The sequence below is a fragment of the Camelus bactrianus genome, chromosome 13 (genome assembly GCF_048773025.1).
Source record: "Camelus bactrianus isolate YW-2024 breed Bactrian camel chromosome 13, ASM4877302v1, whole genome shotgun sequence".
NCBI classification, from domain to species: Eukaryota; Metazoa; Chordata; class Mammalia; order Artiodactyla; family Camelidae; genus Camelus; species Camelus bactrianus.
Window position 1 is genome coordinate 27,311,756 of NC_133551.1, and position 27,754 is coordinate 27,339,509.

Below are 27,754 nucleotides of genomic sequence, written 5' to 3' on the forward strand. Positions count from 1 at the left end.
TTTCAGATTGTGAGATTATCACTTAGAAAAGACCAATACTAGTTTCTAATCTGCCTTAAAACGAATGCACTGCAATGTTAAAGCTAACATTAATCTGACCATTGCCTGACTGAATTTACTGATTAGTTAAACCAGTCAGGTAGTATGTGAATTCAAATACTCTAATTTTTTTTGTTTCTTAAAAATTATACTGGAGAAAATTCATAATGAAACTAAAGGAATTATGATTTGAACTATTAAGGTTATCTGATATAAATACCTACAGAACACTATGGTGATAGCTGCATTGTGGCTAACCTTTAACAGGTGCATCTAAAGTTATTCCAAATGTCTGATAGGTAGTTCACTTTTTTTTCTAAGAACTTCATTTAAAAATTAAAACATTTTGTTTACCTTGTGATCAAATAGTTTCCATCAGTACAATCTCCACTTTCCACCTATTATGCAAATGTAATAATTGACAGCATTTGGCCCTTTTAAGTAATTCTCTTAATTTGAAAAAAAAATCTGCAGAAGCTAACTTAGTTCACTTTTAAAAACTGGATACTGTTGAACATTGACAGTAGGTAACTATTCTATCCTGAGGGCATTATTTGCAAAGAGGTGATTTTTAGCATTAGAATTTCACTGAACTCAACAGAAAGACTCCTATGGTGTGCTTGGTTACCAATCATATTTGTTATGGTCTCTGATTATTTCATCCAGAGATTCCTCATTTTCACCATGCCAAAACTGAAAAAGACACTCAACATTTCAACCTAGCACTTGAATGATTCCTTAATGTTTAAAATTACTCCAATTTAGTGCTCTCTCAGCTCCTTTGGAAGAGTAGCAATCTCAGACATATGCATCCATGTTTTAAATTCTCTCAAGCGGGGGTCTGTAGTGGAACCAGGAGCCTTGAGGTTAAGTCAAAGGAGAAAACAAGGATCTTTTATCTAGGTCAGTACTTGGAGCTGTCTCTCCAAGGTCAACACTGAGCAAGATCATTAACCAACATTATGCTGAATTGTTAAACTTATCCAATGTCCAGGCTTCTAGGTAGTTTCTTGTAGTTTCTAGCATAACTGTCTGATTTCCAGGGTTCAAATTGCTCAACTAAATTTCACTGGGAAGGAAGCACACTGTCTGGTGCAGTCTGACTTTGGACAGAACGTTAAGCACAATGGCTACGTCAAAACCAATTTTACATAACATGTCTGTGCTCCCATATCCTGAGTTTATCTTGTTTGAAGTTTTAAGTAAGATACAGCCTGAATAGCTCAGGAACTCAATTGAGAGGGGGAAAGAAAAGTTACTGGGATTCGAGGATTTGAAGTAACACTGTCAGGTAATTTAATTTCTTGGGATTAAATGAGAAACTATTGAACATATACTGAAATTACTCTGAAAAGTGAAAGACAGGCCTAGGGAATTATAAACAGACGGGACATACGAAGACTAATTAAAAAGGGAGGTGTTATCACAGCAATGGAAAATACACACGCGTTTACTTTAAGTTATCTGGCAGGGCCTCCAGACTTCTGCTGATCCAAAGCCCCCGCCCCTGGTCCTATTTTCCTCCCTCCAAATTCCTGCTCCAACAAGAGGAGTCATCAACTTTTCAGTAGCTCTGATAGAAGGAAAGGAACCATTTATCTGGGAAACTAGTAAATAAATGATGGTACCAAATACATAGAATTTTGTCTTTTCTTTTTCATGCTTGGTTTTCACTCATTCTTCTGTTGCCTCAAATTACTAGTCATTGTATATACGTTCTGAAAAGCTTCTTATAACCTTTCTTGGCTAGTTCATCTTACCCTGTTACGTATGGTCGTGTCTACACGAGGCCAGAGTTCCCAAACTGTATTGTATTATTTGGCCCCAAATATTTTCGCCCTCCAAGTTATCTGTCTACATGGAGGGTATAACTTGAGGTAAGGCATGGTGACAACCGACCAGGTGTCTCCCACTGACAGCCAGTCATGAGGCTTTGATGAGGCTCCCTTCAATGGGACTGAGCACACCTATTTGAAACAGACATTCCGATGAAATATTTTGCAAGGCAGGACCAATTTCCACATTGAGAAACTAACACCCACACCCACATTTACTAGTTCACTCCCCTTATAAATAGTTTTCTTGTCATGTAGACACGACCTACAAACAATATAATTATTTTTAAGAGTACACCTGAAAACATAAAATTCAACATTAAGATATAATAAATGCAGTGACCTGCACTTTTAGCAGGACACCAAATAAAATAATAAAACTACTGAGTGAAACATTCTAATGGTATATTATTACCCAGATCCCCCATTTACACTGAGCATTAAACCTAGAAAATGAGAACAAAAGGCCCTATTTTCACAAAAGGGACTTTTAAGAGTCTAAGGTCAATGCAGAGCACACAAAGCCCTCTATACCAAAACCACAAAGGACACTCAGTGATGATGGTCAATTGATCATAGTTTTAGAAAATGAAATACCAGATTTCTCTTAGAGAGACACAAATGGCAACAAAAAGTAATTCTAGACCTTATAGAATTTTTTTTAAGTCTCTTCAGTGACTATGCATTCCACGATCTGTTGTGACTCAATTTTTAACTGAATTGGGATTAATCTCCCTTTGTCTCTTTGCCACAATGTACACACTAATTTGTACATTTGTAGTCTTCATACAAATATCATCTATTTTTGTTGTCTCTAGTATGTATGACTTGAATTTAAACATTTCTTTCTATATGAAAACCGACATTCTAAGTGGCAGGATTTTCATTAAATAAAATAATGTGTAGGAGGGCATTCAATCTCTGCTTATTTCATTTTCCTGTTTCTTGCTGGGCAGATTATTGCTCATTAGAAGTAATAACTTCAGTCGTCCCATAGCAGTAACTAAATGCAGAATTTATAAACAAATTAGGTCTGACTTTAATATAAATGAGTCGGTGCAGAAAGGGGCAAAATACTCACTTTTTATGGATGCAATACAAATCATACTCTTTAGGTCACTAGAGAACAGTTTTGTGTCCTAGGAGAGGAATTGTGCCTTAATGGCTGGAAAGCAATTGAAGCACCATCCCACATATGAGTTGAATTCTGTCTTACTAACCGTATTTAGGATAGATTTGATAAATTATTCACCTACAGGTTATGGACTCTCAAAGAGCATTCAACAATATCCATGAAACACTATTATGATCAATTTCCCCACAATATAGAGATAAATGAAATGCTGATCGTCTATTCATTCATGTCATTCATGCTTCACTCCATGTGCTTAGAAATGCCAATAAAGCAAAACTAAAGGCAGGAGGGATATTCTTACAGAGAAATGCCAAACATACCCTGTCTAACCTTCTAGCTTCTATATGTCTAAGCAGCTGTTGTCTCCAGTCTGCAGGCATTTTACCACAGCTCTCCTCTCCCTTCACAGGAGTGGGCCTCGTCTTTATATCACTGTTATCTGATGGCTTGTCACCATAGTTACCCAACTTATAGTCAGACGGTATTTTTTCCAAAAGAGCTGCCATAGTAGGCCTAGCTGAAACTGGCCTGGTTTGGGAGGCACCGTAACTCTCTGTACTGTAGCTTCTTGCAGACAGTGGCCTCCTCTGGGTAAGGTTTTTAACTGGAAAACTTCCCGCCTGAGCTTTCACTTCTTGATATGAAGGGTGTTCATCTTCATACCTGCCATTCCTTTTCAGGAACTGGGACTCAGTCACTGACACGCTGCTCTGGCGATCCAGACCTCCCCTGTATGGGGGCCTGCCGTACCTGTCACTCGGAGGCAGCTCATGAGGCTCACTGACCCTTCTAAACATGGCCATTTCTGTGGAACTCGCCAGGGAGTCAGCCCTTCTCAAGAAGCCGGCCCTGGCACCTTGGCTTGCAAACTGGGCATTTACCACAGCATCCTCATTGACAGACGGCTGAGAAAAGGAGAACATCTGCTCCATTGGTGGGTATCCTCTGTAAGCTCTCGGGCTAACCAGATCCTTGGCGATGTTTTTGCCGGGCTGCTGCATGTACTCAGAGTTGGGTTGAAAAGGGGGCGGTATCCTCTTTTCAGCTTTAACTTCCACTGCTCCTTGGGGATTGAAGCTTTGGTCAAATTGATAGACTTTTTTTGTCATGGAGGCTTTTTGCTGTTGTGGCCCTTTACTGCTTCCATACGTTAGCATCTCGTCGTCCAGCATTGGGACCGACTGGCTTCGAGACATACTGGACATACCATGCTCTGGTCCCAACATTTTATCTGGTCGTTCATGACTTCCTAAGTGATCACTCCCAGAGGCATAGTTTTCTAACGGTATGTTATAGACCTTGTATGTGCCAATGTCAATCTCATCGATACTCTGTGACTTTTTGAATTTATTGGACTTGATATCTTTCATTAGTGGGGAAAGCCTCTCTGTGCTTTTGCTAATGGAAATAACACCTTTAGAAGATTCTGGGCGGCAGTGGATTTGAGAAAAGACATTACTGAGACTCCTGTTGGGGTTGGAATCGTGATACTCCCACGGGACTCCTGGAGAGAAAGGACTAGGTGTTTCAGCAGGTTCTGGTATGTGTTCTTTCCTTTCAGGCAACGGGCTGGTGGTAGGGGTCGTCTCTAATTTGGAAGGGAAAGCAGTCCTGTCTTCAAAAGGACTAGGGGTTCTGGTCCAATTCTGCCAAGGATTGGAAGGAGGCACTTCTGTTTCTGGTGTGTGTCTGTGTGTAGACTGCTCAAGTTCCAGGGGAACACCGACAATCCTGTCCTGCCTAATCAAAGGCCTGCGTCCATGAGAAGATGTGCTTCTAGATTTTGAATTTAGGAGAGGATTACTGTTGGCATTCTCGCCCGTGGTCTCCTCTGCAACAAACCCTGTGTTATCATAATGGGAGCCATCAGTCCAGTTGTCAGTGAAAGCATCACTCATTGGCAGCCGATCAGGACGCTGTGGTAGATTCCCTGGGGGAACAGCCTCCCGCTGGCTGAGTAATGGCTTTGCATCAAGAGGCTGTGGGAAAGACGGCGCAATCCTGCAAACACAATGGGAAGAAGAAACATGAAAATGAGGAAGATCTGGGCCTTTGCCAGAAAGAGAATAAGCAGGCAAGAATGCCACCATCCCCAGAAATTGGCACAACATTGTAAACCGACTATACGTCAATTAAAAAAAAAAAGAATGCCGCCATGTTTTGTTTAACTGATCATTCATCCACACTTCACTTATGATTAAAATGGCATTACTATTTCATGTCCAAAAAAGTTACCCCTTTACCTTACTTTAACTTACATTTCTTCTCGGTAATCATCACCTTCTAACATACATAATTTACTTACCTGTTATATTTATCGTGCATTGCCTTGTGTCATCTGCTAGAATATAAAGTCATGAGGGCAGAGGCTTTTTTCTCCTCAGGCCTAGCGTTGTGCTTGGTACACAGTAGGTATTAAAAATATATTTGTTGAATGAATGAATGAATGAATGAATGAATAAATAAAATATAGAGGTTTTCAGTAATGGTCCTGAAATGAGTCTGACAATTAGAACCACCTGATCCCTGGTCCCTATCTCTGGAATTTCGGATTCAATATATTTCCAAACTATTGGTTGAGAGTATCTTTCTTATAAATGCTTGAAATAGCGAATGAGCCCAAAATTTGTCTTCAAATAACGTATTTGAAGGCCAAGTATTGAAAGATATTGAATCCATTGTATAGGGAAAACATTAATATATTTTTTTTGTAGAGTGTAAATTATATTACATATTATATTCTGACTTTTGGTCATTGGCATGTATATTCCAGTGACCACAGTATCTCTAGAAGATGCTCATTTTTCTAAGTTTATTCTTATCCATTTGCACACTCATGATATTGAATTATATATCTTTTATCAGTGAGAGACTTAAGTGCTTTTGCTAAATTGGAAAAAAAAAGTGCACTTAGAAGGTATCTTCCAAAAGTACCTAAGTCAGTCTCAGCTTGTATAACAAATAATGAATTTATAAACTCAAAGAGTTAAGGTTTTTATCATGGGCATCAATGAGTAGAAATAATTACTCATCAACTACCAAAGAATATATTGCTAACAGTAGTGATATTATCAATAAAATATGCATAAAACTCATTGATCACTTATATTACAAAATAATTTTTATTTGTTATTTGAAGTGTAAAACATATCAACAAGTTACAAAACAAGGGAATCAGAGCTGGGCAAATATTACCTCATTGAATCGCTTTATTGCGCTCCATGGCTTTTGATTTTGATCTGCAAAATGGAAGTAATACAGAGTAGGAGCCATTGTGGAAAGACTAAACATTTTTACTTACAGTCTAACTTTTCCAGGTGGTGATAAAATGATGAGGATGAAGGTGCTGATGAAAAATGTATTGAATGTTTGCTCTGTACGAGGCACATTAGTGTTTTCCATGCATCTTACTTTAATGCATAACACCATTCTGGATGGTGACTGTGCAAATGTGTCAAAGTTAAGTGTTGGGCAAACACAATTTTTGATTTGAAAAACTTACTATTCTGTCATTTCAACCTGTTAATCTCCTACCATCTCTCCCTTAAGCAATGGTTTTTTTCTGTGTAAAATGGAGTCACCCACTCTTGGAAATCTCAGGGGGACTACATTTACTTACCTGACCCTTCTGTCTTCTGTGCTTCTCATGTGCTGAATACAATTCCAAAGTTAAGAAGATTCCATTTTTAAAAAGTTGCTGAAAAGAAGCATTTGGGAACAGAAAAGAGGGAATTCTAAACACACCTGTTACCCCACAAAGAATTATGTACTGCATCTTTAGCTGTCGTCTGCAAGGACCCCACTTTAACCCGGGCATTAGAGGATCCTGAGGAAGCCTGGGAAGGCGAGTAGTCTGAGTAAGTGCCTGAGGAAACACTGTTATTCAGACAGTGAGTTTTGTCAACTTCAGACTCATCAGTTGATTCTGAAATGTAAAGGGGAAAATATTATACCGCAATAAACAGTGACAAATACAAGCACAGAAAAGCAAGTATGAAAAACAGCATACCAATTAATGTTAGAAATACTTATTTGTAAAATATTTCTATAGACTATGGTGTATCATAATTTACAACTGGTGATTCATCATGCACATGCATTTGTGGCATATTTTCCACATCAGGTTCACAATGTTACCTTTTTTGTCCTTCCCTAGCAGAACAAGTTTGGGTGGGTACAGAGGGGTCTCAGCTAATGAAGGGTGAAGTTCCCCAATCCTCATTTCATTAGCTGGATGAACAAAAGAATCCTGAGAGATATAATAATATAGGACAAGGAAAGTAAACATTTAAACATTGGTTAACCAAGGTGGCAATATCTTTATTTGGCTCAGATCTAAGATGGGGCTCTCGAAAGTAATTCACTTGGTGCACTAGGAGAAGTGAGTCATATGTTATCTCTGAGATAAAGGCTATAATTTTTTGTTTCTCTAATTTAAATGAGTCCATTTATTCATCAGACATTTTTTGAAAGCTCTTTATATGCCTGGCACTGTGCAAAGAACTGTGGAGTTTCCAAAGAAAGACAAAATGTCACTCTCTGGGAGTTTACAATCTAGTTAGGGAGATGAGATACAACTCTTAACACAGGATTGAATTATGATGTCATATATGAGTAAGACAGTACATGTATATATAATATATAACATGTAAGAGTTTTAAGGGGTGAACTCTTCTAAGAGTTCTAAGAGGAAAGTATATCACTGACCAACTGGACCTGGGTATATCTTTTAAGAAGAATATTGCCATGGAAGAAGACTAAAAGATCAGATAGTCCAATCCTTCTGTTTCCTAGAGGTGGATTCTGAGACTGAGGCCCAGGCTCACGCAGATAATTAGACAGAGATTCAGTGTGGAGGCAGGATTCTTGGGCTCTAGTCCAATGATCTTCACTTACATGACTGCCTTCTGGTGAGCTCAGCTGTGAGCTCAGCTGTGAGCACGCTGGAGACTTAAAATGCAATATTAGATTTGAAAAGGAATAGGAAAGGGGGGAGAGTATGACCAGCAGTAGAGTGCATGCTTAGCATGCACGAGGTCCCGGGTTCAATCCCCAGTACCTTCTCCAAATATAAATAAATAAACCCAATTACCCCCCCCCATAAAGAAAAAAGAGAAAAAAAAAGAAGAATGAAGAGGAATAGGAAAGAGAATGGAGTTGATGGAAGTTCTGGAGGTGAAGAGGAAAATCTATGTTTTCATGAATTTGAAAATTATTTCAAAGGTTTAGCATAAGAAACTTATGATAAAGTTTTAAGTTGACAGACTAAAGAATAAAAGTCTTTACACACCTTTGGAGAAATTCATAAGTAGAAGCAGATGCAAATTTGAGAAATGGTACTATGAAAGGCAATAAAATGTTAAGACTTTTTAAAAAGAAATTAGTTACAGAGTGGCATATTTCTGTTTCAGTCCTGCTTTATCATTTATTAATCAGAATACCTTGAGAAAGTCACTGTAACTCTCTAGATCTTACTCAATTTATCAATAAAATGAAGGTAATAAATAATAGGAATTAGTGCAAATTTCTATCTAGTATTAACAGTCTATAAATCTAAGTATAACTTATTGGTTAAAATAATATTTTAGAAAGGAAATATTCTTATTTTCATATAGAAGTAAAAGCACATTGCTTCAGTCAATAACAAACAAAGAAACAAAATAGTTGTATAAGTACAGAAATGGAAATATAATTAAGGGTTTCACTTTTTTTTTCTTATGCCTTACACGGTCGGTATTCAAGTTAATTTTGTATGTATAGATCAAATATTCACACTAGTATCCCAAAATTGTGTCTGGAGCTCTGCATGTAGCTGTAGCTATTTGACTCAAATTCAAGTCTCTGGCTGTTCAAGAATTTCTATTTTGAATCACAAGAGCCCTAGAGACTAGGAAGAATGACAGCAGCTAACAATGAATTTGAATCTCTTCCTCAGAATTCTGTGACCCTCCACCTAGGTGGAGGACTAATAGTGAGGCAAATATAATGGCTTTACACTGATCCAACTAGACTCTCTTATCTTTATGAACAAAATAATGATGATGATGATGGTGGTAGTGGTGGTGGTGGCAATCAGTTATGGAGAATCTATCACATGTCTGCTATTGTGCTACTATGCTAAACATTGCATATTATCCCTGTTGATTATTTAAAAGATAACCTCATTTTTTAAAATTATTTTTTAATTGAAGTATAGTTTCAGGTATATAGTAAAGTAATTCAGTTATAAATATCTATATATTCGTTTTCAGATTCTTTTCCATTATAGGTTATTACAAGATATTGAATATAGTTCTCTGTGCTCTATAATAAATCTTGTTGTTTATCTATGTTACATATAGTAGTGTGGATCTGTTAATTCCAAATTTATTCCTCCCCTCTTTCCCCTTTGGTAACCATAAGTTTGTTTTCTATGTCTGAGTCTATTTTTGACAACCTTATTTTATATTGTTATTTATTATTTAATTTTATTTATTATTATCATCTTTGCTTTATAGATAAAGAAATGGAAGCTCAAAGAGGTAAAGTAATCATTCCAAGTCACAAAGTTAATAGGTGGTAGAGCCAGGATTTGAATTGGGATCTGTCCTTCCTGAAGGTGATGTGGTGCTGGATATGCTATATTGTCTAAGCTAAGAAAATGTCACTTCTCAAATGAGTTTCACAGAACAAAGTTAACTGCCCAACAAAGGAAATTAATAATTGATTTTGCCTCTATAAAATCTTTTATAAATAGGGTGGTAGAATTAAGTTCATGTTGGAAAAGTAGATGAAGCTTTTGCGACTATTTCTATGAATGAATCTGAGTTTTTGGTGGTGGTTGTGAAAAAACATCAAGTGCCACTGGAAAATCAATGTGAAACAGAAATTAAAGTTGTAGTATCCAATATGATTCCAAAATTTGAGAAGGTAGGTGATGTACAACAGGTGCACACATTCCATTAGTACATAGTTTTGGTTATTTAAGAATGAAATAAAAATATTATTTTCTCTTTCAATTTATGTGTATTATTTTTCAAGTAACCATGAAGTAGGGCATATGTGTTTATTAAATTGCTCAGACCTGACAACTTAAATGAACAGCTAGGTATTTCTTTTGGTTTAGGGTCACTGTAACAAAATTACTAAGACATTAAAGGCATTTGTGTACCAAGAGTTTAGGAACCTCTGGACTGTACTTATTTTATGTCACTGTACCATTATCCTTCCTTCTTTCCCTCCTCTTTCCCTGCCTTCCTCATTCCACAATATTTTCCATCACATTTTACCTCTACTCATGCTATTATATTAATATGCAAATTATAAATGCATTAGATCATCAGATTCAAGAGAGATTTCATTTTATTGGCCATTTGTGGATTGTTATTGCTAGAACACATGCTATTCAACACACAGGTGATAAAATGTGGATAGGTAAGGTAGCCAAAAATCAATCATTCACTCAACAAACTCAGAGAAACTGTCCTTGCCTTCAATCAACTTCTAATTGAATGAAGAGTCAGACATACTACCAGGGTTACAACAATGGATGGTACCAGTCAATCACTTATTCAACAGTCATTTGCACCTCTGTTCCATAATAGGCACTGTACTCCACGCTGAGAGGATGATGGTGGGCAAGACAGATGGTCCCTGCCCTCATCAAACTCAGTATCTGAAGCTAATTAACAAAATAATCAGAAATGTTTCTGTTATATTTAAATGCTAACAAACAAGGTGATGTGTTGGACAAAATCAGAGGGTTCTACTGGTCAAAGTGATCAGAGAAGCCCATCCTGTTGAGGTAATCTTTCAGCTGAAATTTGAAGGATGAGGAAGTGCTAGCCATACAAAGAACTGAGTGCTATAGACTGAATGTTTGTGCCCTCCGCAAATTTATATGTTGAAACCTATGTGTTGGTACTTGGAGGCTGGGCTTTGGGGAAGTGATTAGGTCAGAGAGTGGAGCCCTCATGAATGACATTAGTACCCTCATGAAACAGACCCCAGAGGACTTCCTGGCCCCTTTTACCATGTGAGGTCACAGATGGCCATCTATGAAACAGGAAGTGGGCCCTCACTAGACGCTGAATCTGCTGGTGCCATGATCTTGGACTTCCCAGCCTCTGGAACTGGGAGAAATAAATGTTTTTGCCTTTAGTGACTGAGAGACCAATGGTCAGCACCTGGCTCTAACTGTATACTAACCCCTGATAGCTTTCAGCCTTTGAAATTTTGATTTTTAAGTCTCTTGAGCTTTGATTTTTACACATAAATAAAATATGGCTTCTTAAAAAGAAAAGTCTCTAAGTCACCCAGGCTACTGTATTCTGTTATAGCAGCCCAGATGGACTAAGACACTGGGGAAGAACAAATGCAAACTCCACAGGCAGGTATGAAGGGAAGTGGGGCAGTTGGAGCCTTCATATCTCTCTGCCCTCCTTTGTCCTTATGGCTCTTCTGGCCATATTCTCTGTCTAGAATAACATGTGTTAAAACTCTTGGCGTAGGGTTGACAAATAGAAAGTGATCAACAAGCGCTGATTTATTTTTCCTTTTCTCTCTTACTCTACTACATACATAATCTATTTACCTTTTTTCCCCCTGTTTTCTGCTTCTGGTTCTACCTACCTCTATTTGTTTTTTCTTGGTTTTCCATATTTAACCGCATGGATAAGTATATTACGCAGTGTGCGATACCCTCTTCCACATTCTTGGCAGTATGATCTAAATAATGATGCCTCAAGAATGGCATACACACGCAAAATATATAACAACAATGCATAACATACACTGATCAGCTAGGCACTTGTTTATTTTTATTTCTCTCCATTTAGGATCCACTCCAAAAGCTATACATACTTTTTGCTCACATCCAGTTGGCCCAAAGTTAGTCACATGATCACCCCAGCTACAAGGGATGCTGGAAATTGTAGTCCTTGGTTTAGGCTGCCATGTGTCTAGTTAAATTTTAGAGTTCCTATTATAAAAGGAGGAAGGGAAGACTGGATATTAAGGAGCAACTATAGCCAGAGATTAAGAAAAGAATCTAGAAGCTCACACAGAGAAACACAAAAAATAAACCATCAACAACTAGTTACATATAAAGGACTAAGGAGAAAATGATATTTGATTTCTCATTAGCAACACGTTAAGCTTAGAAGACCATGGGACAATTCTTTGCATAAATGGAAGGAAAGTATCCATCCTATATAAAGAGAAATTAACAATCAAGTGTGCGGGTTGAAATAAAGACATTTTCACTGATCATCTAAGCACTTGGTTATTTGTATTTATTATATCTGGAAGTTAAATAGATAGAGTATGACACCTTAATTTGGATGCAGTAATTTGAGAGGGGAGGATGATACAGAAAGCAACATTTTCTCCTTGCTCTAGGATGGCTTAAAGTTGGAAAAAGAAGCTCTAGAATCTCAATTTTAGAAAAAGTACTGATATTATCAAGGAAATTTCTATTCAAGAGGAAAGGCCAGTAGAAGAAAGCTAAGAAAGTGGGGCGAACCACAGAAATAAATATAAAGCTGAAAGTTGTGCTTTAATCTTATTTAGCTTGACTACTGCAGCTAATTAAGAAGTTTAGATAGGCAATATGAAGTCACTGCAGTGCGCTAAGGAAGGCAAGATTAGATGTGCCATTAGCAAGGCAATGAGGGGGCCTGGGGACAAGGTAAGCCAAGAAACTGACAGTTTTTACAGAAATGCAAGACAGAGTTGAGGGCCTTAGGAGATAGAGGAGATATACTTAGATGAAAAAGTATAGGTGTTGGTGATCGTTTGGAAGGGGTAGGAAGTGGGGAGAAAGAAGGAAAATAAACCAAGATATCTCCCAAATTTCTAGTTTGAGTGAACTGATAGATAATGATGCCAGCTGAGATTAAGATCAGGGAATATAAAAGCGGAAACAAGTTTGAGGTGGAAACATTAAATTTAATTTTGGATTTGTTAAGCTTGAAGTGCTTGTGGGACGATTTTAAGATTTTTCTCTGCTGTCGGGTTATTATTAAATTCAAGACCAAAGCCATCTTTCCCTTGCCTCCTTGCCTCACCTTTCCCATCTCTGTATTGAACAATTTTAGGATCTACTTATTTTTTAGCACAGTTATTCAGTTTATAGGTTTTCATGACCTCACAGTTATTTTGATGTTAAACTGTGATGACATGGGATCTAAATATAAAGTATATGTCTATGTAGTTTGTATCTGCTAAATACCGCTTTTCCTCCTTTACGTATTATTGCAGTTATCTTAGAGATAAAAAAAGTCTGTTGCTTTGCTATAGCATATCTGTAATATTTTGGGAAGAAAAAAGTACAATAATACTGATTTTTATAAGAAAAATGAAAAAAGAAAGAAAAAAAGTACAATAATATCGATTTTAAAAGCACAATGAAGAAAGCAATGAAAATGAACATTTACTTAAAATTTCTTCCCTAGACATCCAGCTGTATTCCTCTCTTCTGGGGCAGGCTGGTACCACCCACTGCACACCATGTTTATTTTTGCTTAAGCTTTTCTTTTTTTCTTTTTTTTTCTCTTTGCCTCCTGGAGTTCCTTTCTCTCTTTTTTACTTTAAAAGAATCACCCAATCTTTAATATGTGATTCAAACTTAAACCTGTTTCACGTAATTTTTAAACTGATTGGCAAAGATTGCTTACCTCTCCAATTTCTTAGAGTATTTCTTAGAGTATTATATTCTACATCATGCAACCAACCATGTTATCCTATTTTATATAATATGTTCTCTAATTGCTTCATCTGTCTTAAGTTTACCTGATTAGGCTCTAAATTAGGAGTTATTCACACATTTTATATTTCTTTTCTCTCTCTCACAGTGTTTAGCACAGTGCTAAATATACAGTTGGCGTTTAATCAATGCAACAAACTGGTGCTTTGGAACGTAGATTTGTAAAAGAGTTTTGTTAACCTAGATTTCTGAGCAGCAAGTATAGGAACTTCCAGGTGTACTCATACCAGTTATGTTTCTAATGAAGATAAAAAGATGATAATCAAATTAGTTGAAGAGTAGATGAGATAGTACAGAGGTGGCACAAATGTAGTTGAATTCTTTTCAGACCACATAAATTGATAAGGATATCTAATTCATTTTAAAATATAGGAACTAAGCTTCACATAGTTAGATTCCATAAAGCTAAAGTTATCGCCCCTTTTTTGTTGTTTATACATGTGTTACCTACAAAGGGTGTTCCCCAAACACAAAAACATTAAAAAAAATTAGCTCTAAATCTGATTAAGAATTTTCCTGAGATTTGCAAAATTAAAAAAAAAAACACTTCATTTAGTCTTTTCTAATGACTCATACAATGAAAGTTTGGGGTAGTCAAGGAATACAAAGAAAATGATTTAATGCACTTACTGGCCAGGCCTAGCTGGGTGAGTAAATTATTCCTTCTGTGTGTATTGGAACTTTTGGAGCTGTATTAGTGATTTTAGGCCATGAGGGTGTCATTTATTAAATGCAACCCTCATAGTTTGAAAGAGTAAAAAGATTCATTTACATATTAGGAAAAAATGCACTTATCAAAGAAGATCTATTCAATTAAAAAACATATCATTTACTAATTCCAAAAAATCCAAATCACACTGGCAATTACCAATAACCTTGAAATACCTCCACTGTAATTTCCTTTGGGGCTACAGGCCACTTGTGTTCATATTTTTCTTTCACAGTTTGCTCCGTATTAGCAGTTGGATTTGAATTCTCAACACGCACTCCATGGCTTGGCTTACCCACCAGATTTTGAACAGATTTTACCATATTCTTTAAATCCTCTGGGTAAGGAGTTGGGTATCGTTTTAGGTTTATTTCAACCTAGAAGTTTATAAAAAGAAATTTAACATAAAAATACTTTCAGCAGGCATGTTCACAAAACTACTCCATTTTACGTGCAGCAGTATAACCAAATGCAATATAGTGAGTGTTGAGCTGGCTGAAAAACAGTACGGCAGAGCAGAACACAGTGTTCTTCTTACATTGTGCCTCCTGGGACTTCTCCCCATCCCTAACCACCCTTCTAGATTAAAAATAATTTTTGGATTTTTTAGACCTACTCTGTAGATGGTTGAAATAGCAGTAGGTCAAACACTGAAGTGACTGGTAATGTCTGAACATTTAATCAAGTTACTATCAGCTGCTTTTATACTTTAGAGGCTATTCCCTTCCCTACCTCAATTATTTATAAGTAATTATTTTGACACTAAAAATATCTTTGGACTATCAATGCAGGGGATGAGAGGAGACCCGAAAAGATTTACAAGTAGCGTTACCATGTATTAAAAAAAATGGGGGGTTGACAGTATCTGCTATCAACTATGTGTCAGCTCTATGTTAATTAGAATGCTACATCAAAAGGTAGGGTAGCAAATTCTTGTTAATACCTAAAAAAATATCTTCAGGGAGGCCTTTATAAATAAATAAAATAATAAAATAAACTTATAAAGTAACATGCTTTATAGGTTATATCTCACAATAAAGGGAAATGAAAAATCATGGACATTGTCTAAGATAGTCTAGGTAAATATGTAAGTGTTGACTTATATTTATCCAGATATTTACTTCTCTTCTTGAATTCATTTTTGGTGTATCAAGCTGACTTTAGGGAATATATATATATATTGCATGCTGATTAAAAGGGAGTGGGAGGAAAAATAAGGGGCAAATTTATTTGGCCTGGTTTATTCCAGTAGTCATATCTTTTGTCATCTGAGTAGAACCAACTTCACAAAATGGAATGGTTTATGTGATTGTGAGTATATGCTGTGGAACGTGTGTGCGAGAGTGGGCTGGGGGAGGGAAAAGGCGGAAAAGAAAGAGGAAGAGTGGAAATGAGAGATAAAAGGAGAGAGAGGGTGGGGTGCACACGTAGCCACCCCTACACACCTATGTAACACATGGGATGTAAGAAACTATGATGGTGGTATAGATCTGAGGATTATAAATATGAATTCAAACACTCTTGCTCATCTGCAGTTTTAGCAAATCCATCAACTTTGTTATTCTAGCATTTCATCTTCCTTATAGCTCCCTGTCCGTATCACATACTGGGACTGAACTTCACTAGATGATTTCTAACACTCCTTTCAGTACTAAAAATACAAAATTATTTTTCCAATAAATTTTTGGAAAGCTGATGAAAAAACCAGATAATTTTGTTAGTATAAGTATTATTGAATACAATTTAATCTTTAATATGCTGAAACAAATAATAAAGTTAATAATATATAGAAATAAAGCTACAAAAATATAACCTAAGAAGAAGTTAGACTTTAAAGGAAAAAAAAGTATAAGTTGTTAGAGTGTAACATAAATATATCTAAGGGTATTTTATAATGCATTCTTAAATAAACATAAAAAGAATGATAGCCATGCCACAAAAAAGTCCACTGGGATGCATGCATTCTTGGATCTGCTGTTTAAGTTGATATTAGAAATTTTAATCACAAATTAAATCTAATTTTTAAATTATATTGTTGAACTTGTTTAAAAGTACTTGATATCAAAGGGCTAAAAGTCAAAAAGCTACATTTAAAAAATGTAAAAATGTAAATTGTAGAATGGTATGACTGTTATGCCAATTAAGAACATTTTAAAATTTTAATAGCTAGTGGTACATGAATGAAAAATAATTTTCAAATAGGGCATTAAATTATAATTCTACACACCTTAAAAGTCATCAACGCTAAAATTACACTTCCGAAATGAATCGAAGGCAAAAAATGGGAAGTGTTCTTTCTTAACTGAATTAAGTACTTCATTGAATAATGTAATCTAATATTTGTAGACGCTGTGTCTCATCCGACACAATAGATGACTACTTACTGATGGGCATGGTTATTTTATAAACAAGTTAACATGATACTTTGGTCATATCAACAGGATATATTTAGGTATTTTATCTCTGTAAAAATATTTAACTCTAGAAGCAGAAATGAATATGCCATGAAGCTAATGAAGCTTAAACTTTAGGGTCTGTCACCTGCATGGCTCTTCCCAAAGCCTTGTAAGGGGTCCTACTTATGTATTTACATGGTTATTTTCTATTCTTTTCCTCAAAGAGGCTGCTCTCTAAACTGCAGAAGCTTTCAGTCTCATAAAACTTGGATTTGTTCCACGTATACAATAAGCTCCTTGCTTCTCACTTTCTAGTCTCCTGGCAGAATTTACTGAACTTGAAGACAGAAGAACTAAATTTAAGCTGGAGGTTTATCCCCAGCTAGCTACCAGCCACAAATCTTTCTGTCCAGTTTCTACTCATGTAAAATGGGAGTGATAATATCTTGGGTTGACCTAGAGCTCAAATGAGATAATAAATGCGAAAAATTCTTTGAAAATTTATAAGTCCTATGCAGAGATTATGTACCATTTTTGTATCAGACTTAAGTTACATATTTTTAAAATCTGGATTCTTTTGGCAATCTAGTTCTAATAGATAAATGTCTAACCATAATACCTGTAACTGTCTGGAGTTTTTTTCAGATTGTATGCAGCAACAACTACCATTTATTCAGTATCTGCCATGTGCCAGGCACCATGCAAAATGTTTTATATGGATATTTAATTTATTATGTTATTTATATGATAAACAATATTTATTTTATTATTTACCATATTGATTTAAATATAAATGAATAATAAACAGCTATAATGACTAATATTAATTAATTAATAATCTGTAACCAACTATAAATAAATATCATTTAAATTCCACAACCCATTGTAGCATCTGCTCCCGTTTTACAGAAAGAAAGCAGGGACCCAGATGGTGTAAGTTACTTGAAGGCCGTACAGTTACAGGTAGAAATGCTCAGATTCAAACTCAGGTCTTTGACTCCAAAGTTTATGCTACAGAAATGTCACTTGGTTCAGAGCTGTTCTCTGATATCGGTGAAGCATATATCTGTGCAGTCTTGTGGGAGAAATGATGTAAATCTAAAATGTGAATTTTAATGAGTTAAGATAATTTCAATTTTTTAAGATGTAAAGCTAACACAGTATTTTATTATTTCTTTTTAAATGAAACTGTAGTATTTTATAATCCTATATGTTTGTAAGTTCTGTAAAAGCATATCAAATATGCTTTTACAGATTGTTTTGCCTCCCTATTTTCCAACTCAAGTGTGATGTGATTCAGAAATGAATAAACATGATCATGAACACAATTAAAATAATAGTTCAATAATGTCCAAATACAAACAGTTTCTTTATATTTCTAAATATATAGGCTATAAATATGCCATTATTCTAATATGGGATAAAAATATGTAAATTCATTTACTAACACATAAGTGGGAAAAATCTGTCAATTATGTTCTTATCTAAATCTTTTATCACTCACCATAAAGTATTTGCTCATTTTACATATACATTTTATTAAAATGCACCATTTTTACTGAAATGTTATTTTATTTTAATTTTGAAAAGTAGAAGTGTTTCACATTATGTACATCTCAGATCTCAATAAAGTGCAGTAAATGCAAATAGCAGCTGCAAGATGTTGGAGACTCCCAAAGATTTAGCAATGAAGAAAGAATTGCTGTTCACAGCTAAGGGATTTAGAAATGATATCTTGAATTCACACAGAACTATGCTTTTCTTGTGTAATGATTAAATTTTAATTTGATTTGATTGTAAATTCCAGTAAGAGAAATAATAGTTAATGCTTTGGTTATGAATTGTTAAATACCTTATTCTAGATATTAATCAGAACATTTTACATAGAAAACCTATAGCACTTTTATTAAGGATTCTCACCTTGCCTTATATTGCAGAAAGAATATAAGACACAGAATAAGAATCTAGTCCATTACATGTGGATGATAAAGCTTACCAAAAAAATAGTGTTCTTTTATATCCCATTACGACTTTTTTTTTTCATCAAACTCTTAAACATCCCACCCACTGAGATAAGGAAGCCCTATTTGCCACAACTCCCAAGCCAATCTTCTCTTACAGGAATTCTCATTATCTGTGCCTTCAAATTAAAGGAAAATTGATGCCTTTCAACAGATGTCCATCTTTGTGTACAAAGCCTACTCTCAGCAAATTTCAATTCAAATCTCATGCTGTTTTAAGAATCAAATTTTAGTTATTTAATCTCCACCAGAATTGATATTATTAAAAAATAAGTGTGTATGTCTGGGGACAATTTAGATTGCATCAGTAGTGTCATCAACATTCTGCCCGACTATTGGTATTCCCACACTTTAAATTAAATTAAAAAATCTTTAAAAATTAAAACATAAATAAAAATGAAGCACTCAACTCAAAAACCATGCCAGATATCCCACCAGATGGCACCTCAAAATGATGTTCCCTCCCCTCTGACTCAGTTCTCCCCACCCCATTGCCAATGTCAATGAACAAGAAATTAAATTGGGATCAAACACTGGCAATTGATAGGTTTCTATATGATCAACATTTCTTACCCCAAATCATGCAGAACATACCCCATAAACCACTGTTCCAAGGTTGCCTCTACATAGGGGATTCTCCTACCCCAAACACCTAGGCCTACCTGTCTGCCACTTAGAGAGGGAAGAGTGGTGGATTGTGCTGCAACTGGCAATGGAGTACACATGCTCCTTTCCTGCTGGAGGCCACTTATACAACCCCATGCCAGCTGTGGGTCATTCTGGGGGACGGGCATATCTTGGATCTGCTGATCACACCTGGCCCATGGTGTGCAGCAATCGCCAGACAGTCTGGCAGGTTGGAGAGTAATCCCACGCTGGCCCCTTTCCCAGGGGGCTTGGCAGGAGTGATCCTGTGGGAGAAGGAATCTCCATTTTCTGGGAGAAAGAGGAGCACTGTAGCAAAACTATCATTTATCATTTTTCTATTCTTGATTTTCTTTTTCATTCTGGGTAATGCATTTAAAACAACCATTAGAATATTAGTGTTAACTCTGTGTATTAAAACAATACCAATATCATACAAAGCTAACGGATCACAATTTCTTCACACAAGGCAGCATTCATACTACACTAAATACTGTAAGTAGGGCATTATACTCTAGTCCGTTTAGAAGTTGATGCCACAGGTCAGCTATTCCTTTTAAAATTTTATGTAAATTAAAGGTAAAATGGTGCTAAATTTAATGTACATGTAATGAACCAGAAAAGTATAATTAATTTAGTGTAAGATTTCAGCATATTCCATTTATCATACTTCCATGATGATTTACTTGGAAGTTTGTGTTCTAATTTATCCAATAGCCAATGGCATTGGAAATATTCAAATTAGTCAAAACCAAGTAGTTTGACATTCTGGAAACACATATTGTTTCACTAATATATAAAATAAATCAAATATAAATAAACATAGAAAAAATGTACTCTAAAGTATAATGAACCTACTCTAATTATAATCAAACCTGATCACATAACACACAAACAGGGCTTCTAAATAACTGTTTGCATTTACTATATTTTATGTTTTCATTGACCCATATACCAGAGTATATTAAATGCACTCTTTTCTTCTTGGAGCCCTTGAATATAGAGGTTTTTAGGAAGAAGTATGTAGTTTTTGACATTCAATGAGGTAAAAGAATGAATCAGAGGTCCAGTATAGAATGCATCATCCATTGGTTCTGGATTTAACATACAAAGTCCTTGAAAGAAGAACTGAAACACTCTAAAGATCTTTTTTTGTTTATTTTTAGTTTAGCATTATTTTTTCTAGGAATTCACAAGTTAAAAAAATGTCTCTTTGGTTATTAGATGGCACTAATCAACCATTCAGAAACATTTTTTTAAAGCCCAAATCATCACCAGAACTGTCATTTTGATTTGGGAATCCATTTTGGGTTCTCCACAATGATATAGGTAGGGCTTTTCAATTACCTTACTAATTCTAGTAAGGTTCAAGAGTGTGTTGGTTTAAGAAAAAAGTTTAGAAAATGTGGGAATGAGGGGACAGAAAAGAAGAACACATCACACAGTCTAGATCTATTAATAGGATGCATATACAATTACTTAAGTAATTAGTCACCAAGCGTGAGAGCTGTTAGTACTCATGATGGAAAAAGTGCAAAAATAATACCATAAAAATTAATGAGAGATTCAAGATGATGATGATAACATGAAGATCTGATGTTGATAAAATCCATATAAATTCTGATATTTTAAAATTTATACAATGGAAACATATAGATTTTAAAATTCAATCCTGTTACTTGACTTAGATTGGTTCCAATAAAGGACTTTTTAAAAAATATGCTTTAAGGTAAAAAATTTCAAGTTATTTTCCTAAGGAACATCACCTGCTGTTTGGTATGCACCTCTATTAAAACTTGTCACATTTAAGAAAACTCATAAATTTCTTCTCAAATATTTAAGAGAATCTTTCAGAGATTTTAATGCCAACGTAATATATTAATCCACTGGCACTTTCATAAATGTGTATTTTGGCCTCACACAGTCTGCATGATGCCTTGCTTTGCTCAATGATTTAAAAAGACACATTTCAGAGTTTCAAAGATGTAATAAGGTGCTTAGGTAAAGCCCATTGCTCAGATTTTTTTCTTTGTTTCTTGTTTTTTTGGCTTTCTCTCAGCTTGAATCTCTTTCATGTTGCTATTTGATAAGATGGTGTGGCATATCAAATTTGCTCAGTCAGAACTGGGACATTAGTCTCATTCTGAAGCACAACAATGCTTCCAAAATCACCATCCTCCTATAATGAAAGGTACCACCATGAGACTTGAAGATGTATCTGACCTTCTAGCAGAGGTCACTCAATTAGTCTGAAAGTCAATTTAAATAATAACAATGGACAAACAAAAATAATGAGAAGAAAGAAGAAACAAAAATTAAAAGGTTCACCTTAACTTTCCCAGCATTTTCATCATCTTCCTTTTTTTCTTCAAATTCAAATGCAACAGTCATGCGTTGTTGTCTCTGCTCTTCCCACAGTGTAGGGTTAAAGCTGTCACTGTCTGACTGGAAATCTACAGTTAGATTCCAAAGTATTATTGCTTTTTTTCTACATAAATTGTTATTAATAGAGCTTAGTACACTATGCAAAAAAAGGCAACAGGTACTACAAACAAATACAAAAATAAAAAAGAAAGAAAAAAATAAATAGAAGGAAAGAAGAAAATACAGAAAGGCAGAAAGAAGGAAAGAAAGAAAAAGAAGGAATAAAATTCCCTTGGTACTAGTTACAAACTCTTTTAACATCTTAACTCAAATTCAGCTTTGCTAATGACACATCAATTATATACTGGGGTTGGGAAGTTTTCCAGTGTAGAGAATGGACTCTACATAGCATAATTATGATGATAGAGAGTTGGACTAAATATTTTAAACCATTATCTCTTTTAATTTTCAGAACAGCACAATGATAGTACTAATACAATCCTCAATTTGATAATGAGAAAACTATAGCTGAGTTTTAAGAGACTAGTTCAAAGTCATGCATCTTCTCCATGTCTGTGTGATTAAAGAGCCCATAACTGTAACCAATAAACTCTATCAGGATTTTATAAAGGGTACTACATAACTTTGGTCTTGCAATAAACAAAGATTGCAAACTTTGTTGTTGTTGTTTTATGTGTCTGGTGGGAGACAATGTAAGGTAAAAAACATGTAGAAAATTTAGTCTTTAAGATCTCAACTAGTCTAAATGTGTCTCAAATTGACAGGGAAAAGAAATGGCTTATTAATCTTTAATTTATATCAGAATGTAGGCTAATGGTAATATCTTCTTTGGAACATTATTGTGAACATCACATGAAAATGCAATGAAAATACTTAGTTTAGGATAAATTTTTTCCTAAAGAAAGAATTTTATTATATAAATCTCTGTTTGTTGCAAGGTATTCTGAAAATTCATTTATTATATTTCTGCTTCAGAAACCAAACAGTGACTTGCTTAAAGTTCAAGAAAACTGTTCTATGACCAATTCTGATTTCCTCAAAGGAAAGCAAAACTAAACAAAAAACAAAGCAAAACAAAACAAAAAACAAACTAGGCTGATTCCTGAACATCATACCTTACCTAACTAGATCTACCTCATTACCTGGAACAAATTAGGGGTTTAATCTGTGAGACTAGATATGAGAAATGACCAGTCAATATGAGACACTTTTCATTTTCCCCTACATCCTTTTGTAGTGAAATATTTTGTTAATCTAGGGATATTAAAATGCAAATATAAGTAAAGATACATGAATAAAACGTAATCCTTACTTAAAACTTTTTTATGCCATATGCAAACCCAATGGCTTTTCTTTCATAAATTCAAAAGATCAATTTTACTGAAGCCTGAAAAATACATATGAAACAATCTTTCTTTTTCCTACTACTGTAAGTCAAAATTTGAATAAAAATATCCTAAAATATCTCAAAATAATTCACTTGCGTTTTAAGTCAAAGACTATAGACATTCATTATAGTTATCCTAAAAATGAGAAATACATAAAAAATAGTTTCTTTTGCAAGTTGGTCTCATTTAAATGGATTGGGAAGATTTAATCCTTGAGTCAAATGAAGTGGGCTTACTCTTTCAAGAACTGTTGTTACTGTAAGACTGTGGTACGTGTGCATGGCAGCCTGGGCTGGCTCGGGCTGAGGAGCCCATGCTGAATTCCAAACAGTAAGGAATAAACCTCCTTTAGCCATTTTGTGAGTACTGTGATCATAAGATAGAAGATTTTATTCTTGAAAAAGGTTTCGGTTTTTCAAAAATTATTCCTATCATAACTGTGGACATTGTCTAGGGAAATTAAACTTGAAAAAGAAAAACTGGTCATTATTTGCAAGTCATCTCTTTATGGTTGGCTCTTAACATGAAATAGTTCTGACCTAAGATCACAGGACTAAATGCTTAAATTGTGTTCATGAAATTAGTGAACAAGGAAACAAACCATCTTATTGACCCTTCCTTAAGATCTGACTCCTAGCTCATTTCAGTTAGCTGGGTGTCACATTTGGTTAACTAGTTCGGTGCACTGCAATTCATCAAGAGAATTTGCTCCTAAAAGTCAACATTATTGTCATGAAAAATGTAAAGAGGTGTTACGTTTTACTTAAAATTTTATATGGAAAATAGGATTCATGCTTAGAGTCAACTCCAAAATGATTTATAGATGTAATGTAATTATCTTTACAGTCTTGCCCATGTGCCAGTACTGTCCAGAAGTCAGAATAAAATTAACCCCTTTTATCCATAATCATAAAAGTACAGGAGAAATTTCTACTGACAGTTTACCTTCATCACCACGAGGTTGCTGGGGAAACATGTAGTTAGTCAATACTCTTTGCTTTGTTTCTGGGTGGGCTTCAGTTTGTAAAGGGATAAGGGCTTTGGACTGGAAGCAAAGGACATAAATTACATTAATAAGATAGCAAATATGAAGAATATCTCTTTTATATAAGAAGGTCAATTGTCTGGCCTCACTGAGCTGAATGAAAAATTAAAAGAAACATAAGGAAAAAGATAATGAAATAAGAAAGTATAACATAAAATAAGATTATTGTAGAAGAATATTTTCAAATTCTAAGGTCTTAATGAGATTTTTTTCTCCAATATATTATTTTACAAAACCTATTCATCTTCACGGAGCAATATCAGTTTTAATCTTGAATAGACCAAAATGTGTTAAATTGTTTCAACTAAGTAAACTTTTGGTCCAGTTCTTTATGCCCATTCAGTTTTACCAATTGCCCTTCAAAAAGGACAAATGGAATTTGCTTTCAAATTCATACTATACAAGATCATCTATGAATTTAATTAGGTTAAAACATAAGCATTTATCTTTAAGAGATACTTTTGTAACCCAAAACAGGGTCCACATACACATAAGCCACTATACTTGTATCTAATATATCACAAGATATTTACCAATGGATAGTAAAATTTAATTCTCTATTATTAATTTGATTTATTAATTTGACTTCAGAAATACTATTTTTGAAGAGCTTTTTTAGAACTTTGATATTAAATACTATATGTAAATATATTGAAAATAATCATATTACTTAATGTTTTAAATCTTATCTCATGACATTTATTAATAAGAGCGAAGCACAAAGGGGATTTGGGATACCAACCTGTCTCATGAAACTGAGTCAGAAACTTATTAAATCACTGTTCTAAATAAAAGTTAAATGATGCACCCACTGTTCTGTTCATTCATCCACAAGAATAATAAATCAGGATATTAGGGGATGTTTTTTTCACAATGCAAGACTGTAGAATAGCCTCTTCCATTAGCATAATTCACATTGATTCCAGAAATGATTTATTTATAATGATACACAGATGCCTCAAAAAATCTATAGCCCATTGATAAGATTTGAATTTGAATGACAATCTAATTTGTTACTTAGTAGATGGAAGAAAGTGTTGTAACAATAATAGGAATACAAACATTATTCTTACAATTCCATTTCACGTTTTGTAGAGATTTATTTTAATTTTCATGAAAGTAGCCCAATACCTATCTCTGAACAATTCATTTACCAGTAATGCTGCTTTTATGCTCAGAAAATAACGGTAACAAACTAAATTCTAGATGATTTGTTTTCACTTGGTCATTCATATTTTGGGATAAGATGTTTTAAAATTTTAGAATTACAAGAAAAAAGTAAAAATTGTCTGTCACTCGTTTTTCTGGTGGCAAATCAGGTGTCTTCAACTATTTATTTTTTCTAGTTAATAAAATTATTCATTAACACTCAATTACTGATTCTATTATAATCTATGTTCGTAAGTATAAGAAATAATATCAAAGCAATTTCAAAGAAAATATTAGAAACAGCAACAAAAGATATATGCAAATTTTTAGAATAAAGTTTTAGAATTAAGTTGATTATAATTAAAAGTATGAAGGAAAAAGGGAACATGGAGGCCAATAATTTCCTCTTGTGGGGATTGTGGTAGTAATTTCTTACACTTCACCTTCAGAGATGTAATTGAAGTACATCCTCTAAGGACATGCATGTGCCACCCAGGGCTGAAAAGCTACAAAAATGATTAGGTTGTGTATTAGAGCTCTGAGAATAAAGTAGATGCTAAATTGAAGTATTTAAAGGGGGTGAGAATTTTAGCACTGTTTTGTTCACAGCAATGAAATACATATTTGAATTGCTACCTTTACCAGCGGATAAAGAATTTATATTTTGCAGTAATTGTCAAAGGTAAATATTGAGAATAAGTTAGTCAGTCAAAATTTCAATGATAGTCCATTGTAATGAACAAAATAAATCAGATAATTAAATTTTTTTACCTGATTGTCAGAAAGCCATAAAGCTGCAAGCTCCTTAAGTTTGGTAAATGAGAATGGTAAATTCTTCAACCTGTAAAAAATAAGAACATTCTAACAGCATTCACGAAGACAGGTAAAGTTTACTTTTATGAAGAATTATTTAAAATACTGTAACTTATTTATTTCATTCTTGTCGCCATTTTCTCCACTGAGCAGCCTGAGCAATCTTTAACAAGTGACAATCTCCAGTTTACAACTCTTCAAATGCTTCCCGCTGTATCTAGGATGAAATCCCAAACTGTTAATTAACATGGCTTGCCAGCCCTTACAAGATCTGGTCCCCCTACACCTCTCCAGAGCTGCTTCTGCTGCTGGTCTCCTGACTCGGTCCCCTTGGCGCTACTGGCCACCTATCAGCCTGCTCTGAGCGCCAGCCAGCTCCTGTTTTTGTCTGGAATCCTTCCGCCCGTACTTCACTAAACTAAAATCCCATATATTCTTCTGCTTTCAGCTTAAATGCCACTTTCTCAAAGAGGCTTTTCTTGACTCCTCACTTAAATTTCTTTCCCCATTCTCGTCTCAAAGCACCTGTATTTTCCTTCATGGAACATATCATGGTTTGTAACTATGTATTTATTTTTGTAAATTTTTTTTTACTGTCTGATAGCCCCACAAAACTGTAGGCTCGATGAGGGCAAGGGGCCATTTCCATCTTACTACTAACGGGATTCACAGCTCCCAACTTTATGTTGACTCCTAGAAGTGTGTCCTTTTGTTCTTTACCCTTCGTATATTGTGTAGTAGGTATTCAAAGAGGGAATCTTTAAAAATAGCATTTTGAGAAATGTGAAGCTGCTATCAGTCTTGGTATTCAATCAAAATTACCTATTTAGCCTTGGCTCCAGCCTGTGGAGAGCCAAATCACCAATGCCTACTTCAACATACTATCTGAGAGCCCTGAAATTGTGCATGATCAATATGCTGTCATTACATGGGTTACCATTGTGACTAGTCGGTATAGCGAATAATTCAAACAAGGCACCAATAAATTTATTGTTACTTTCTGCATGTTCACTTTTGGGTACAGATAAACATTTTAGATATAACTCGGAATGAAAATTTCCTTAAGTCTTTAATATGTTGGAATTCTATCAGCCAAATGATAAATAAATAAATTCTGATAACAGAAGCGAAAAATGTTACAATCATTAGGATTGTGAAAGCAGTTAATTGTATATTTGAAAGCAGCTAAGCACTATCAAATAATTAAATAAATATGAAAAGATATTGACAAGCCAATAAACATATCAACAGAGTGTGCATTAGCTAGGTAACTTTAGGAAGGATATAATAACCTTTCTGAGGTAATAAATATTTGTAAAACATAAATAATATAAAGAATAAGAGATTAAATTATATCATAATTCTTTTTTAAATAGAATTATTTGTTGTACTAGCATTTATAACATTAGACAAAATTGCCTATAAAAGCTATTTCTAATTTTAAGTTATT

At 34.7% G+C, this 27,754-nt stretch overlaps 1 protein-coding gene across 1 annotated transcript in view; it reads right to left on the reverse strand.

Moving 5' to 3' along the window:
- The window catches only part of LRRC7 (leucine rich repeat containing 7), a 428,908-nt gene that overhangs the window by 66,720 nt on the left and 334,434 nt on the right, over nucleotides 1–27,754 (reverse strand). The window contains exons 14-21 of the mRNA XM_010963422.3: nucleotides 26,263–26,332; nucleotides 24,243–24,342; nucleotides 21,853–21,977; nucleotides 19,542–19,790; nucleotides 14,639–14,839; nucleotides 7,147–7,258; nucleotides 6,754–6,934; nucleotides 3,330–5,010 (exon numbers count right to left, since the gene is read on the reverse strand). Coding sequence (XP_010961724.3) covers nucleotides 3,330–5,010; nucleotides 6,754–6,934; nucleotides 7,147–7,258; nucleotides 14,639–14,839; nucleotides 19,542–19,790; nucleotides 21,853–21,977; nucleotides 24,243–24,342; nucleotides 26,263–26,332 — 2,719 coding nt within the window. The remainder of the gene's footprint in view (nucleotides 1–3,329; nucleotides 5,011–6,753; nucleotides 6,935–7,146; nucleotides 7,259–14,638; nucleotides 14,840–19,541; nucleotides 19,791–21,852; nucleotides 21,978–24,242; nucleotides 24,343–26,262; nucleotides 26,333–27,754) is intronic.